Source organism: Diorhabda sublineata, chromosome 9 (assembly GCF_026230105.1).
Source record: "Diorhabda sublineata isolate icDioSubl1.1 chromosome 9, icDioSubl1.1, whole genome shotgun sequence".
Taxonomy (NCBI): domain Eukaryota; kingdom Metazoa; phylum Arthropoda; class Insecta; order Coleoptera; family Chrysomelidae; genus Diorhabda; species Diorhabda sublineata.
Genome location: NC_079482.1, coordinates 16,093,209 through 16,111,040, shown reverse-complemented (window position 1 = coordinate 16,111,040; position 17,832 = coordinate 16,093,209). Strand labels below are relative to the sequence as shown.

General features: G+C 33.2%; 1 protein-coding gene across 1 annotated transcript in view; it reads left to right on the top strand.

The window, feature by feature from the left end:
* LOC130448642 (uncharacterized) overlaps positions 1-14,075 on the top strand; it is a 61,669-nt gene extending 47,594 nt beyond the window's left edge. Inside the window, exons 3-6 of the mRNA XM_056786090.1 lie at positions 1,432-1,641; positions 4,643-4,820; positions 6,940-7,116; positions 13,837-14,075. Coding sequence (XP_056642068.1) covers positions 1,432-1,641; positions 4,643-4,820; positions 6,940-7,116; positions 13,837-14,047 — 776 coding nt within the window. The 3' untranslated portion in view covers positions 14,048-14,075. The remainder of the gene's footprint in view (positions 1-1,431; positions 1,642-4,642; positions 4,821-6,939; positions 7,117-13,836) is intronic.
* Positions 14,076-17,832: the final 3,757 nt, after the last annotated feature.

The following is a 17,832-nucleotide window of genomic DNA, read 5'->3' as shown; positions in this document are numbered from 1 at the left end:
GTCTTTCGTGCGAGTTATTTAGTTGCGATGTCGCAGTGGATGGGTGAACAACGTGCGTTTGCAACCGAAGCGTATTTCAAAGCCAATTATTCGTGTGCAATTCCTCGTCGAAGATTTTGTTCACGTACAATATTCGACGGTTACTTGACGGCACAAGAGAAGATTTGATATGATCATGGGTGCGAAGGTTCCGAGCAACAAGCAGCAGAAAACAACCCACGACGGGATCCAGCAGGACGACGAGATCGAATGAAAACATTGAACTCGTAGCGGTAATTTTGCGCTATAATACACGTCAATCCGTTCGCAAGAGAGAGGCTACCTTGGGGCTTCCAAAAACTATAGTGCAAGAAATATTGAAGAAGGATCTTAAATTTCATCCATTTATGTTTCAAATGGTACAAGCGCTTAAGCCTAAAGATCACAATATTCGTAATAATTTCTGTAAGACAATGTTGGAGCGATTTGGCACAGTGAACACAATCTTTTGGAGTGATGAAGTCTATTTTCATTTAAATGGAAGTATAAACAAGCAGGGGAATAATTGGACCCTATTTTTTCGAAAATCGTCAAGGACAAGCCATTATTGTAGCAGGTGTTGTTTATAGGGATGCTTAACGATTATTTATTTCTAACATTGAGAGAATATTCCTCCTTCACTTCAGCAACAAGGTTTCAGCAATTTGGCACCACGCCACACACTCAAAAGTGAAGTGTACGAAACAAGAAAGAAAATATCGCTCGCGGCATCACGCCGGGTTGCAAGAAATATCGAAGCCAGGTTCCGAGTACGTGTCTGACGTAACGGCCAACATTTGAACGATGTAATTTTTAAAAAATAAAACCCGCATTTGTCTACCTTATATAAATTAAAACTAGAAATAGTAGTCATAGTAGTTCATTCAAATGTATCTAACTTGTAACTAAAGGTGACATATCAATTTAATATCGTATATTATGTTTCTCAAAATCATATCAGAGAAAATAAGTGAGATAATCAATATAACATTTCTCAAAATTAATTTTTCCTTTATACTTTTTTGTATGTTTAATAATAAATAATAAACTATAATTGGTATTGCCACACGTCTATGATAGTCGATTTTCTTTTCGCATAGACCCGTAAAAAAGTCTACTATACATTCTTATAATCTGTTGACATCTCTTTTAATGAAGGCAATTTTCAGAAAATTTTTCAAATATTTTCTACTTATTCCAACTTTAGATATTGAAAAGTATGTTGCCACAAAATTCAATGACAAAATAAACGTTCTATAGGATGATAGTTCGTATTTTTACTGGTTGACACAAATTAACAACATAACCAGATACCACTTTTGTGGATATTGACAGATTCATTTAATACAATATATAATTCGAAATGGTTAAAATTTGTTATAAATTAATTGAAAACACTTATTCTAATTTTAGAGTCTCTATTAAACGATTCAACGTCATTCCTTCATGGAAATTCCAACCTCAATAAAGTCTCCGTTTACGCTGTTGTTCATCACTGTTCAACGTCACCAAAGAGTGAAAATGAAAATAGGGTGCAGCGAAATTTGGAAAATAATTTTTATTTTCATGTTACTTATTGGATATTTTACCCGTTTAATTTGGGAAAGGATGTTTGTGTGCTTGGTAAGAAATCTTCATTTTATTATTTATTATAGATTTTTCATGAGCATAATAAGTAAAACTTTTGCATGTAAATTATGGTTACCTTTGTCGTTTCAGGCCATTATCTAAATTTCACTATTAAAATATACCAACAGAAGTGATAAAATTAAAACAAGAATATGTTTAGTATACTTAAACTTGCTTATCGTTTCCGTGGGTTTTCTCTGATTTTTCTTAGCTCACAATAAGGAAGTTCAGGTGGAGTCTGAACGTCTGATAATTGTCTCTTATCTGTTATTTTTCAAAATTATCTAGATGAGCTATTAACATGAACAGCAACGACATGCTCCTTATCTGAGAAATATGCCGATATATTACTAATAGCTGCGTTCCGCTCCTAACCTATAAATCAGAACATTGTAACTTATTATGTATAGACTAACAAGTATGGAACTAAAGAAGCGCGAATACGAAAGAGATACATCACGGTAAAAAATAGATCGTGTCCAGCAAAGAGTGGATATTGAATCCTTGCGTTTAAAATAGTTGATCCCAACGCAAATAAAAATAAATTAGGAGAATCTGTAGTGAATATCGTGAGATTAAATGAGAGGCAGTCGTGTACAAACGAACATGCGATAAAAACGCTAACAAGCGCTACCATTTTAAAAAGGTCACGACCGTTTGTGACTATTAGATAAATATGATGAAGACAGTGGACTCTCATGTTATAAATAATATACCAACTGCCAAACTGAACATTGTCTGCTCAATGTGTATCGAGGAATTTAACAGGTTTTTATTGTAAGTGGGACTGGAGTTGAGCAAAACGATCAGTCCTATCATAAATTATGATTACACCGATTTTAATAAATTTCTCTCAAACTATAGAGCTATTATAAAGACTATTGGGAAGACTTATAAAGATTATAACCATGGTAAGGAAAATTAATAATAGACAAACGACAATTTTCTATTTAATTTCCAGCGTCACCATGAAGATGTAGGAACTTTTCATTATAAGTTGGGAAATAAATGTGCAGATGTGTTGAAAGACTCTCAATGAAATTTGAGACATTTGGGATGCTTACTTTTGTAGTTCTAAAGATTTCTCTTAAGATAGAAAAAATAGAGTATCGAGTTGTTATTAAGTATTTGTTTTTGAAAAGAAATATTCCTAGGCAAAGCAAGAGGAGCTAGACACTGTGGTGGTTCTGGTTAACTGTTCGATTAAGGCTAGCGAGGTAGGAGACACTATCGGCATGTCAAAAGAACGGATTTGCTATAAACTGATATGCATGCGTTAGCTCTCCAAGCGTCGGGTGCCGCGTTTTGAAAGATTTTCCAGGCCTTCATGACGCGGTTTGAGTAAAATTAGTCGGATATTTGCGTGGACTCATAGCTGGAGAAGAAACCTGGATCCATCACTTCATTACTAAAATGACAAAACAGTCAAGACATGGGATTGCAAAGGAGCTCCGAAAAAGAATACATCGGTCGAAAATATAATGGCTATTTTTTGGCTTTTTTTGTGATAGTCATGGGATTGTGTTCATTAACTACCTTAACAATAACAGGAGGGTATTACGCATTCTTGCTTGGTAAGGTAAAGGATGAAATTGCTAAAAATGATCGCATCAATTTGAGAAAAAAAAGTGTTTTTGCACCAGGACAATGCACCTTCTCACAATTCGATAATCGTTATGGTTAAAATTCACCAATTCCACATCGACTTTGTGGACCACCCATTGTATTCACCGAATATGACCCATGTGACTTTTTCTTATTTCTTATGCTCCAAGTGTCACTTGCAAGAAAGATATTTTCATCAGATGAGGGCGCTATTGCTCTCCAGTTTTTTAGATAAAGATGACAACTATTATTTGGAAGTAATAAAAAGACTGTAAAAAAAATGAAAACGATAAAGGATAAAAATGCCTGGTTTCTTTATTTGATTGGCAATTTTCCAACAACCGTACTATGTTTAATAACTTCATGAAGATTGTTTTATTTCCTATTTATTCATTTATAAATGAGTGCAGAAAGATTATAAAGGTACTAGACTACTATTGTTAATTTTAAAAATTTTTGTTGGAGGGTCTCAGTTTTTATGAAGGGTATTTCAAAAGATTTATTCCATTTTGTTTCTTCATAAGACCGACTTCAGTTTGTAAAGAAAGAAATGAAAGATGGATTTATAACGATTGGAACTACTATTTGATTTCAAAATTAATTAAAAAAGTTAATTGATATGTCCTATTTGCATGTTAAATCCAAGATTTTCATACTTCTTGTGTTGGGTGTCAATATTTAGAGATAGCAACCCAACTCAAACTCAACTTAATTTTTTTGTAATCGAAGATTTTTTCAGCCCCATCAATGTCATAGAGATATTTTAAGTACTAAATCTCAATAATTTGTCTCTATATTTGATTGTATTTTCAGCTCTCGCTATTCTATAATTTTTCAATCATTCTCACTCTGTGATGATTGTGTAAGTTTTTTCCACTGGAAACGTTACTTTTCTGCCTTTTTTTGAACTTAATTCCACAATTCTACACTGGTTCAGTTTCATTTTGTCCATTCTATCTGGATTGTCCAAATAGTTAATCTGTACGACAATACTTAACAAGTTTAGGAGCTTTATCTTTAGTTAACCTTCCTGATTCCTTCTATGATTCTTTGAAATCTCACAGTTCTCCTATAGATATAGATTGGGATCAATTTTTGATATCATTTACTGAATTAGAGTTGGGCATTCAAAAAAATTATGTTTTCAAGGTCGAGTGAAATCAATTTTTTTCACTAGCACTTGGTATGTAGGAATCAAATCTGTTTAAATGAACCATTCTCTGGTACGTTTACCATCATTTGGAAAAATAAAATAGGAAAATAGGAAAGAATCAAATATAAGGTCTAAGAACAATAAGAATCGTGGGTATGATTTCTTAATCATAAATCTGTTGAACTTTCTTACAACAATGACATGGAAAGTTATTAATGTTGATATGTTTTATTAAAGGTAGAGTTCCCACATTACAGGTATTCAATACATGTTTGGGTAAAGTGAAAACAATAGGAAACCATGTAGGTGACTGGGAACATATGAGTCTTTCATTTGTTGGTAAACCTATACCTGATAAACTATACATTGCAGCACACACATCGGGAGCTTATTACATCTATAATGAAAAATATCGGTAAGTTTTGATCAATTTATTGAAAAAAAAAAACACTATACAAGCCTCCTTAACTACATAATGAATGACAACGAGATAAAACGTAAGTTCAAATGCTATTTCACTAATAAATTGAGCTTATACACATGTTCAATGCAGTCGATAGAGCACTTGATGCAAATAAAAAAAATTCGAAGAGCAAATAATTAGAAAAAGAAATCAAACTTAAAATATATAGACCAAAACTAAGACTCATCATATATGTTGCAGAGAACATGAGTAGAACAAAGAGTTTAAAGTGATGCTGAGGATAAAATGAAAAATTATGAGTACTGTTATGAGACTGGAGAAAAAAATGACGTATACAGAAGAAAACAAATGGAGAACTAGGAGATGAGTTAATGGAAGAAAATGTAGTGAAGGTGATTGAAGGTAGCAAAAGTAAGATGGCTGGGGCATATATGGAGAGCTAGGATCAGAATATTGGTAAAGATTGGACGCAAGGTGCTACGGATGAGTGGAAATAGAAAGGACAGGTGTAAGAAGATGGATACTGGGCCTTCTTTGAAAAGAACAACTGCGTAAAGCTCGAAAGAGTGGCAAAGTTTTATATAAGTGATGTTGTTACTATTATCATGAAATTATCGTGTAGATTTGTGTAGATTGGAGCACGAAATTATTGCAACTAATTTCAAGAAAACTATTTTTATTTTCGTCGAATATATTCTGCAGTCATCTAATTTCAATTCGTGAATGGAAGATTTGTTTTGGAATTTTACAAAATCAGGAAATTGGGGCAAGTCTCCATCTGACATCGAGAGGCGCATTAGTTAGGTTAGGTGTATGGTTACGTGTATGCATAATATTATTTTTACATTTTTCCACGTATTTCTCTTTTCCATTGTTCTGTTTTACGTCTATCAAGTTAATTACGTTTAAGTCATTCAACAAACATTTCATTTATTAAAAACATTGTTTCTCTGTGTTCATGAATGCCATAAAGTTCTTATTGGGCAAGAATGTACAGAATCACATAAATCATTTCTTCTTTGTATAAATTTTGCGTTGCTTCTGGAAGCAAAATCTTGAAATATATGTGAGTATATAGGGCAGCCGCAAGAGAGTGACTGAAGACTTGCGATACATATTTTACCTTCATCTTTTGTAAGATACTTGGGACTATGGGCTCGTCTGTGAGTTTAAGGCAAAGTCTACTAGCTTTTTTCTTATCGTGATCATATAAAATATCAATACAACATTTTTCCAACCACCCATTTGATAGAAGAAAATCATAAGAATAAAAATTCTTCCTTGTAGGTTTCAAAAGATGACGCACGTCATATGTATAAACAATTTTGATATTGTCAACTCAAAAAATAGTATTATGAGAGTGTTAACCAATTTTCTAAAATTAGATTCTTGATTTTTTATTCAGGGAAATGTAATTTGCACACTCTTAATTGTTCAGGCCTGTTTTCAACGTTGACATCGAAAAATATTAGTAACAAGTCCACTCTAGATAGTGATAGGAACAAATGTAACTACGTGGACGTCCTCTTCTTTTTTTTTCGCCTTCTCCCCTTGTTAAAGCTCTGCATCAACCTTCTATAAACACTTATAACTGCGAACGTCGGGTCGTATTGGAATGCTTTTATAAGCTCGAATCAATCATTTAGACGAAAGTGAGTCTTATTGTTTTGTTAATATTCGTAATAACAAATACCATTTTAAAAATACAACAATAATTCTCTTCGGCAAATATATCTTTAAAATTTTCTTTTTGATAACAAGGAAGTGCGATATCACATGCAAAACTAATACGAACATCCGCTAAGTTATTATTTTTCTCCGTATATTTAATTGAACTACACATTTGCTTTGAGATAAGATAATAATCTATTGATTCTATTTAATAGTATTTGCTGATTATCGTATTCACAAAATCAATTAATAAGCTTTTCCTGTAGTTACCCACCTACCAGTCTTCCGTTACTTTCTATTACCCCTATTTATATAGTATATTTCAAAATAAGGAGAATACTTCATTTACGAATATGACAAAATTATACACAGTGCACGTGAAGGGATGAAGGGATGTAAAGAGCTAAAATCGCTTCTAACATTTCTATGTGTTTTTTAGCATTTTTCAGTTGGATGGTACGATAAAAAAAGTAGGACCAAGACCGAAATTTCCTGAAATTATACGTACTCAAGGTGAACATCCCATAGTATTCTCTGCAAATGGTTCACATGGTATGTGGGCAACCCCGGGAATACAAGAGTACATGAAAGTACCAAAAGTTACAGATATAACTGGGTAAATCTGCTTTTATTATTTGAATGAGGCTCAAATTAGAATCATTAAAATATCACTCTTATTCATCTAAGAGGTTCTCGAAGAATTTTAACATTATTCAGAAATGCTCTTTCTGATATCCAGATTTTATGATTACAATATGACAATTTCCCGAGCAGAATCATTCTGAGAACTATTTTTCCTGAAAATGTGCCTTTCAATAAAGTCAAACTCAGTATTATTATATTTTCAATAACGATTAATTGATTATTTAAATTGGAAAATTATTATGCAGTTAACTAAAAATATCTATTGTTGAATAATTATATGTTAATGAAACTTATTCTTATATCTGGAATTTCCAAAGTACAATGAGATTACACAAAAATTTTTGATCCTCAAGGACTGTAATATCAAATTATTCCACAACTGTGATTCCAAATTCATGCGACAAAATTTAGGGTATAAGTTCCGAGACCGACGCATTTGTGTGATTTAGGCTTGTGCTGAATCACAAAAAAAGTCATAAGTGAGATGATGAGTAATTATTAGCTTAGACTTGGATCAGCTAAACCACTATTGGTCGAGAACTAATACTTGACGAAGCCTAAAGTGGTGCTACCACATTTCTAAATAGTATGCAGGACACTTGTGCATTCTGCCTGTCTCACCAATTAGCTCCTCCACTTCAACAAAGATCAGATTCTAGTGACCTTTTAACCAAAACCGATCAACTAAGACGTCATTTCCATGCCATAGTCCGTGTAAGAAACCTCAGAGCACGTCATAGGCTATTCCAGAACGTTCACTGATGAGGTTCAAATAACGTATGTCGCAATGATTTCATCACAAAATTCAGGCGTTTGAAAACAGGTTGTAATAATATAATATCAAAATGGATTTATAAAAAAATGTTTATTTTATTCATATTAGTCCTTTCTCATCTCAGTTGCAGTAATATGTCTCATATGTTGGGAATACGAAGAAGCATTTAAAATTTGGTTGGATAGATCCCTGATATTTTATAAAGAAGCATTAACTGTGCTATAGTCGAAAGTGGAGAACCAAGAATTACATCCGCAAGCAAAAGGCAGAGTTGGGGTTTGCGTAAGAAAATTAACTCGTGAATACCGTAAGAGATGCTGTCGTCAACTAAGGCGGATACATTTTGGGAATGAGAGAATCATTGTTATGGACGATGAAGAATCCTTCACAAGAAGCAAAATTCGCTGATTAAGTTCTAGTCTGGTGTGTGATTTATGTGTATATGTATTAATAAATGATTGATTGTACGTCAACACCACAATGTAGACAATATAATGTTTTGGCCATTGTACAAAGGTAAACATCCAAATAACATACCTTTTGTAAACAAGATAGCCGCTCTAATTTTCTTCACGCCCCTTCCATTGAAGATCTTTGGGCACTTTCATCTCGCAAGGTGTATGATGAGGGGTGGCAAAGTACGACTACGGCGTATAAATTTAAAAAAAATACGTGAAATAGATGTTTAAGTCGTCCAAGACGTAATGGGAGATGTTTGCAGAAAATTCCGCGTAGTTAAGGAGCACGGACCTCTGCATTCAATTTGAGTTATAAACTTTCTTAGTTACTAAGCATTAATTCTGACAAATAAGAAACGTTTCATTAAAGATATTACAAAATTAAATAGATTGAAAATGTTGTACCAAAAATATTGATATATATATATATATATATATATATATATATATATATATATATATATATATATATATATATATATATATTACAAATGCGATCCTTGTAGTGAACTCCATGACGTTGATCTTTGTCAGTTTTGAATGGTGCGTGGTGGGGAAGACATATGTGAACAATAACTTCTCATCTACCGAACCTATAAAGTAAATATAATAATATATAATAATGGAATTTGATAAATTTCGTTCAATCGCAAGTAACTAATCGCCGATAGTGTTTAACATTCCTGTCACATTATCAAGTGAAATTAGCCTTGATTGCTTCGTTTATTATCAAATATATGAATGAAAATTGGTTATATGAAATGAGAATATTACTTCATATTTCCTAACTTCTATGTTTCTTCTAGCATTAATATATTTGCAGAAAATTAGTATATTATATTACCCGGAAAAGGATGCTTCATTAAAAACTCAGTTTTACCACCTTGTTATGGTCATATCCCCCAAGGGAAATGCTTCCTTCTGGTTATAGTAATGATTAACGAAGAAAAATACTGAGACGTTATCAATGAGTCAAATAGTGACTCACTTGAACACATACTTTGCGTTGGATCGATATACCAATGTAGACTATGAAAATGTTTCATACTTAATTTGAGAATCTAATAAATAGAGATAACATCTATAGTTCTAATAGTCCGGGATCCAGCAACAGAAGTACATGACTAAGTTCCTCTTAAGAGATAATTAGTAGAATGCATCAGAAAGTTGTATAATAGAGCCTAATGAACATCAGCTGAGGTTCGGTAGATGGGATGAGATGAGAAAAAAAAAAGAAAATTAAAAATTTGCTCCCATCTAAAAATTTGTGAAACTCTAACTATCCCAATATCTCAGAAAACAAAATAATCAGCTCATTATACTATAGTGTATTATAGTTGGCGCATAGAAAAATTGATATTTTCAGCTTATATGTAGAAGTTAATAAGTATATAAGTCAGCTGGCTATATCTCGGTGGAAAAACCGTCAGCTGATACTTTGGAAGTTATTTCCTAGGAGTTAAGCGGAAGCATCTATTGCATCAGCTGACCAGTTTTTCGTCGGCTTACTTCTAGCTGATTTTTTTTATATATCACAACAGTATATTAACAATCAGCTTACAAATTTTAAGCTGGGAAGAAATGAGTGGGAGGCTACTGCTGCTCATCCCACCCACCAAGCCGCAGCTGACGTTCACTAGGCGCTATTACATAACTCTCTGGTATATATCACCAATTATCTTTCGAAAGGAAATAATTAACCAAATTTTCACCTGGTAGATTTTTTGTATTTTTCGTATACAATGTGTGTATTCATGTTCTTTAATACGACGTGTGTATTAAATAGACATGAAAGTAGTTTGTTCAATAAAAATTTGTTAAAATCAAAATGTATCCATACAAAAACGCAATACCCAAATTGTATTCACATCAAACTGTTTGAATCCCTGTCGAATACAAAAATTGAATAGTTCATTATCGGTAGAGGGTAAACGTTGGGTCACTGTTTTTTATTCCTTATAACTAAAAAAATATCAGTCTGATTGAACTAGAATTCAGTTTCTACATTGAATAATTATTCAACAAAGGAATTTTTTTGAGGAGGTTTCAGGAGGTTTGAGGAAGGTTTGTTGGAATTGGAGGAGCTGCTCCTCTGCAGGGCTGGGGTGTGGTTATTAGTTTGTGATTGTACTGCCATAGGTCGAAAAAATAATAAAAAAAAACGACCAAACGATGTTTGAGGAAGAAGAAAAAAGATGAATGCTTCAGCCTAAAAAACAAACCGTTGCTTCCAGGTTTAGGGATATAACTATAAGTTTTTTTTGCAATTTTTCATTTTTCTTTGTGCTCATTATTTAATAGGAAAGCGGGTACAGCTGCGGCTGCATTTAATCAACGATTGAGGAGGTGTGAGAGGGAGAGTTTCATCTAATGGTTATGGGATAATTATCTAGAAAGTTGAGATAATTCTCAGCGAGGTCTTTTTATGCTCTTGCGAGGAGCCGTTTATTGGCGAGCCATTGTACGAATCACATAGCGGACTTGGAGGTCTTTTAGATGGCTTGGAGTTATGTCCGTCTTAACATGAACAATGTTAATAGGGCTGAATTGAGAATTTTTTAATGAGGTAGGTGGTTATGGTACTGTGGAGGTTTCCTCTATATTCGATTATGGGACGGATGTAGGTTTTATACGTATGAAGAAAGGTGGGTTCGTCCAAATTTACCTCCGAGTGCCTTGATGCGACAGACTTGCTTCCGTACTATATTTAGACTATCATTCAGATCGGCCGATAAGCTGAGTGTTTGAGTGAATTTGGCTTCCCTGTGGATCTCGAGCCTCTCTACCCAAAGTCTCATATGAAAGTTTTGTGGTTGATGTTGTTTGCGCCGGAAATGCGGATGTTTGATGATGATGGCTTGGGTCTCTTTGGAATTGAGATTCACCCTCTATTATACAATCGGACCGTTACCGTGGGGTCTCGAGGGGCTTGAGTATTATACGTATAGATGATGTAAGGAAGTGGGGATAGAATGTAGTCATGTGGATCGTCAGTGAGGGGGGTGAGAAGTTCGGATAGGCTATGAAACACTTTGACGCTGATGGAGCGGTTGGTAAAGTATGAATATATTAATTTATTATTGGATATAGCAGTTGGATAGTCAGAAGCTTCCTTATAGTCCGGCATGCCAGATCTGATCGAAAGACTTCTGGAAATTTATGAAGATAGGAGAAGCGCACTTCTTCCGATTTCTTGCTTGGATTATGATGGTTTGAAGATTGGTGGTCTGAATCCGAATTGAAATTTTGGAATCATATTCTGATTGGTAAAGAAGAAGATTCTGTCAATGATTAGACGACATTAGTGGGTGAACAATAGATCACCCCATAGTTAATAATAGGTTTAGGTATTCCAGGTACGAAATTAGAGAAATGATGACATAAAATTATCTATCTAATATCACGAGAAACAACAACAAAAACCTCTCAATGAAAGCAAAACATCCATATAAGCTTCAGTATTCATACTCTTTGATATAGTCGCAAGAATAAGGGAACCTGGTGACCTATACAAGAGGCAGTGCATCATCACCTGCACTTATGTTACATATAGTAACGAACCTTTTCCACCGCTGGTCACTTTACATATATTCCCTCGCTCCTTTGAAGCTAATTCTCTTGGATCTTTTCCACAGTATGTTGTTGTCATTGACAGACTACAATAATCGGACTTGCGCAGTGACGTAAATCGCTCTCGAAAGCCACGAAAACAATCTATACCGGCAATTTTAACTTTCTCTCAACTGGCAAGGACTATTTTCGTCATATCGTGAGCTATTTGACGGCTGTCTTTGCTAGTGATTCCCTAAAAAATTGAAATGCATTTTTTATACTATTCACATAGGGCTTTTTCATGTGGAGTCGTAAACATTTTTGTAATGAAATAGTTGAGCGTCAGACGGTCAATTTTTTCCTTTGTGTTATATCTTTATAATGTAGAAAAAGGAATGGAATACTCTATTGTTAATTTTCTGTTTCATTTGCTCTTGAATTTGATTATTACAAATAAAACATAAAGAATCCAAACGCATTGTCTCTCTAACAAGTACACGTTGGATAGGTTAGTCTGAGTTACTGTATATACAGACTAGCCGTTGACCATAGGAACGTTTGAATTCAAATAAGAAGGAATATGTAGCAAACAAATATGATCAAAGTTAGAAATAACGGGTATCCGGTGGCAGAATTAGGATTTCAATTTCGAATTTCACCGTAAAAATTGAGCGGCGCGGCGGGGAAAGGGCAGTGTTGGCATCATCATTCGTATGGGCTATTTAGTCACGATGTCGTAGTGGACGGGTGAACAACGTGCGTTTTCAAAGCCAATTATTCGTGTGCAATTGCTCATCGAAGATTTTGTTCACGTTACAATATTCGACGGTTACATGACGCCCCAAGTGAAGATTTGAATCGATCATGGGTACGAAAGTTTAAATTAAGGTGATCTGGAGAGTCAATGAAGAGATGTTTCTTTGGGATTAGTTCTGCTTCATATTCTAGCATATAATATCTCAATCTCAAATTGGTATAAATTATGTCACGATCCACATTACAATAATCTATTATCGCTTTAAGCAGTTTAAGGTGAATATCATCAGACTTGCATAAAATTTTCTTTGTGCTAGGATTGACTGCGAAGCGAATAAGCTTATAGCTGGCATGTGATGCCTGTAGAGTGTTAAGTGATATCGGCGGCTCCCTCTTATAGAATACAGATTCATACACAAGATGTGATCTATAGGAATACTTGATCAAGATTAATACGCTAAGTTATATTTTACCACACTTCATGCTTCTCTCTACGGTTGAAGTGTTGGTTCCTTCATTTTATACTTCTATGACCTCAACTTACAAGATCATTATTAAATCGACGTTAAAGTTAATATTTCCAATTAAGCTGATTGCATTTATTTATTCTCACAATGAATTTTTCCTGTACCTAACACCTAAAACTTGCAAGCAGCTCTCTATACATTATCTATATCTTATTTGATGCAATGCAATCCAGTTTTATTTTTTATGGTAGAAGTTTTTTTCGTTGAGTTTTAGTGACATTTTATCATATTTTGAGGTACTGGTACTCTCTCACAACAAGCTGGTCTACAATGATAAACCCAACGCAAGAATAAGCCAGCTTCTTCTGAACTGAATCTCTTGAGAATCGAATAATTTCATGATTTCAGATTTCAAAAAAATATCTCTACCCCTACAGTAAGACTTAGCAGCATCGGAAAAGAATATATATTAATTAAAGATGTTGATGTCGCCCTTAGTTGATTCCCAAAGACATCCGTTTGAAAATCGTTCATCAATAGATTGTTGTGAACTGTTATTATTTCTATGATTTTATGTGTTAGTTTTTTTTTATTTAATACCAAGTTAGATTGGAAGCAGCTTCACATCATCTAATATTATACTTGTATTTATATAACATATCGAAAATAATTTTTTCTTATAGCTATGGTACACCTTGGTTTACTTGGAATAACCTCCGTATTTTTCATCTGGGATACGAGAATTTACCTTATTGGTTTAACTTTGGAGGAAGGTGGGGTAATCCGAAGAAAAAGTGCCTATTATTTAAGAAGTTAGGAATTTGTGAATATTCCGACGGTCCTACTGGTATTCTGAGAAAAAGACAACATTTTTCCTGCATTAATAATATATAAGTTTTATAAATAAAAAAATTATAAATTCAGTACATATCTCATTTTTTCCATCGTGTATTATAACAATAGACGTAGCTATAAATAGCTTCATTGCTAGAAAACATTTTACAATTTCATATACAAGGGAAGTGGCAATGAGAAATATAAATAAGTGAATCGAAAAATCCAATATGAATGAAAATTAAAATAATAACAGATAACTACATGACGTGATGTATGTAATGTAATTTTGAATTTAATTAAATCTAAAACTCATTGTTTTATTGCTGATGATTGTGAAAATCAAACGAACTAAATATTTTAAAACATGGAGAGAGAGAAATGCTTTATTGTCAAAAAATTGTTATAATTTGTAGACAATAATTAAATAGAGATAAGAGTAATAAAATAAAATTTCAATATACAGAAAGAAACCTCAATAAGTAACAAAATTATAGGTAATAGTAATAGGTAATAATTAGTTTATAAGTCTATAGCAAAATTAAATATTATTAATAGAATAGAAGTTCTTTTACAGAGTAGAAGACACTTTCGAGTAAATATGCCCTCAAATTATTGCGAAATGCGGGAAAAGATGATATCGATTTGATTTCAATTGACAAGTGATTGTGCATTTTTTTGCATTGTAAAATACTGAGCCCTTAACTATTTCTGAACGTGGAGTAGATAGTTAAATTGGAGACATGTGTACGAATTAGGCAAATAGATTCAAAGATGAATAAGCAAGAGTCAAATTTTTGATTTTTGCTGATGTTTGCTGCGAGTAAATATCTACAGCTCTCTTTTGTAGTTTGAAGATTCGCTCAAATTAAGTCGCACCACACGTATCCCAGAGGGGAAGGGAATATCGGAAATGCGACTCAATAAGGGCATAATAAACTGTTATGGAGGTGGATAAGTTTAAGTTCTTTGAAAACTGATCTCAGCGCAAAACAGATATGGTCCTATGAAGTGCCTTGAGATCAGGGTTGTTGAAGTGCCAATTTAGAAACCAAAGAAAATGGATTGAAATTGATGTTTTACAATACATACCTATTTTTTATACATTTCAATTATAGCTCCCTATATTTATGCACTATGTTGGTAGGTTGATTCTAATAACGCGAATTTAATGCAATTATAAGAGGGCCATTAGGATCTTCGTTTATATTTATTTTCAATTTCAAGTACTCAGGATCGCTGTCGGAAAACAATATAATTTTTGTTACAACCACAATCATTTTTGGAAAGAATATCTTAAGTGAATTTGCCTGTGTAGCTTTTTCTCATACAACTTTTTCTATAATAACATTTGGCGATGGACTACGTTTGCTTTCCAATTTGATCTTTTTTTTTTCGTATGAATATTCACAAAATCTCCCGGTATTTATTAATTTAAAAACAACTTCATTACTGCATAAAATGAGAGACACTTTATCATAGTTCATTTTTATTCAGTTTAAATCGTCCTAGAGAACTAGACAGTTCGGAAAGTAGGGAAAGATTTACAAAGAAAAAAACCACTATTTTGGACCACCAAAACTATAACGTGGATCACCGTGGAATGAGCACGTTCGTGTTTCAAAGATGAATAATCATACTGCAATATGGGGAATGGAAAGGTAGGTGCATTATTCAACTGAAAGACTGTTCCAACTTGCCTGTCGACAGAATTTTTGTTTCATCTGAAAGTGGAAGTTGTGATTACAGATTGCAATCGAAACTTATTGTATGATATCTATATATTGGGCGTATCATCAGATTCTGATTTGTGAAAACTGATTCCAAAATAAACAAAACATGAGGAAGCGTTGAAATTTTGCTAATTTTCTGTGAACTGTGTAATGTATTGTTCTATTCAAACCAGGTATATAACGACTTAATCTGTCTTTGTGATTAAAAGACAAAATTGTAGTAACAAACGCTATAACAACCCCAGAGAGATAGTCCATAGCGTCAGAGAGGTTAGACAAGGAAAATATGTCTTTAAGGTGGTGGAAAAAATGATCTGCTTGCGTAAGATGCAGAGGATAACTTTTTTAATAAGATGTCAATAGGCCATTTCAGAGAGTTAATAAGAAGACCTAAAAACCCACTCAACAGCTTTGCTATTAAAACCAACGGGTTATAGATTAACTTTATTGAGAAGTCCTAGAAAATTACCAGTACTGGAGTAAATTCATTAGAATCAGACCAGGTTCTAATAGTAAGCAAGATCCTTGAATAGAAAATGGTATAGATAACAGTTGCTTAGTGTCCATGTTTTTAGCAAATGACGTTACATTGATGGGTAAGTCCGTACTACCGTTAATGAATTTCCGAAAGAGAATTACACCCAGAACTAAATTATGCCAGACATCGTAACAATTTGTTAACTTCGTAAATTATTGCCGATCAGATAGAACAAGTTGTTGTATATTTTTAAGTAGCATTTGAACGATTCCAAACAAGTACCACGAATGCTATAAAATTGTAGTTTTTCCAATAAACCTTCCTAACTAACACTACTGAAAGCTTTGAGGAATCACAAACTACCGATATGGTGAATAATTTATTGTTAAATCGATAAAAACTGAAAACATTGCGTACATTGGTACACTTATTAGGTACAAAGGCAAACTAATGTAATGTTGAAACCTTTTGTTTTAAGTGAAATTGAAAAACATTTTTTTTTCAATTATTTTTAAAAGAGTTAGTAGTGAGGGAATAGAACTATAATCAGAGGCTTTGAATTATATATCAACACCTTTATTATAGCCATTTCTAATCAGTTTGAAAAGCATTTATTCTCAAACAATCCATTCATAAGCAATTTTAACTTGTTCGATACTATATATATCAGGTAATAGTCCGGTCGAATTAGACCAAAAACTGAATGTGAAGCTACATGTATTCCCACCAAGCTGAAAATAAGTTTAAAATATAATTAAAAATAACATTTTAATGTTTCCCATATTTCCCAGGTCAAAGGAAAGAAAAAATGGGTTTTTCGCGATTTTTAGCAAAACGTTAAGTTTCAACATAAAAATACCTCCAAAAAAATTTGTAGATCGTAAAATTGTCTACAGAAAACATGGAAATACTTTTCTTACCACGAGCCACTGTTTCTGAGATATAACGATTCAAAAAGTTGAGTAAGTCATATATATATACTTTTCTAGAGTTGTAATATATGATAAAATATTTTTCTATCTGTCATTGTAACTAACATATAAAATACACGTAAGTTATCAGGTAAAATGGAACGCAGTCCCTTTATTTATACGCCATAAAATAATAGATTTCAAAATGTTTGAAACACAAGAGTTAGTTCTATGTGCTGAAGTTTTTAAAAACAATAATTCAACAAGAAGGTACTACCAACGGCATTTGCTTTCTTCTTTCTATGTACGGAGATCCTAAAAATACTAAAAAACTACCTGCTTCTATAAGTATCGATATGTATGCTTCGTTAAAAATACTAGATGTAATAAACAAGTTCAATTGGCTTGTCTTCTTCCAACCTCAATTGCTGCTCATAAACATCTTTTTCGGGTATATTATTATAACTAAGTTCAAGTGTGGCTTGGTTATTATCTAGACCCTACAGTCTGGGGTTGGAAGTTGGTTAACAATACATTAAAACCCGTTCAAACTTTACTCCCACCTGCAACGGAAAAACTGCTGTACACAATTTTTTGCAAATACAAAAAGGAATGCGGTGCTAAATGTGGATGCGAAAAATTCGGACTGTTTTGTTTTCTGGTATCTACACCTTGTAAAAGCCGTTCGTACTCTAATATTGAATCACCAACTGTTGCGATACA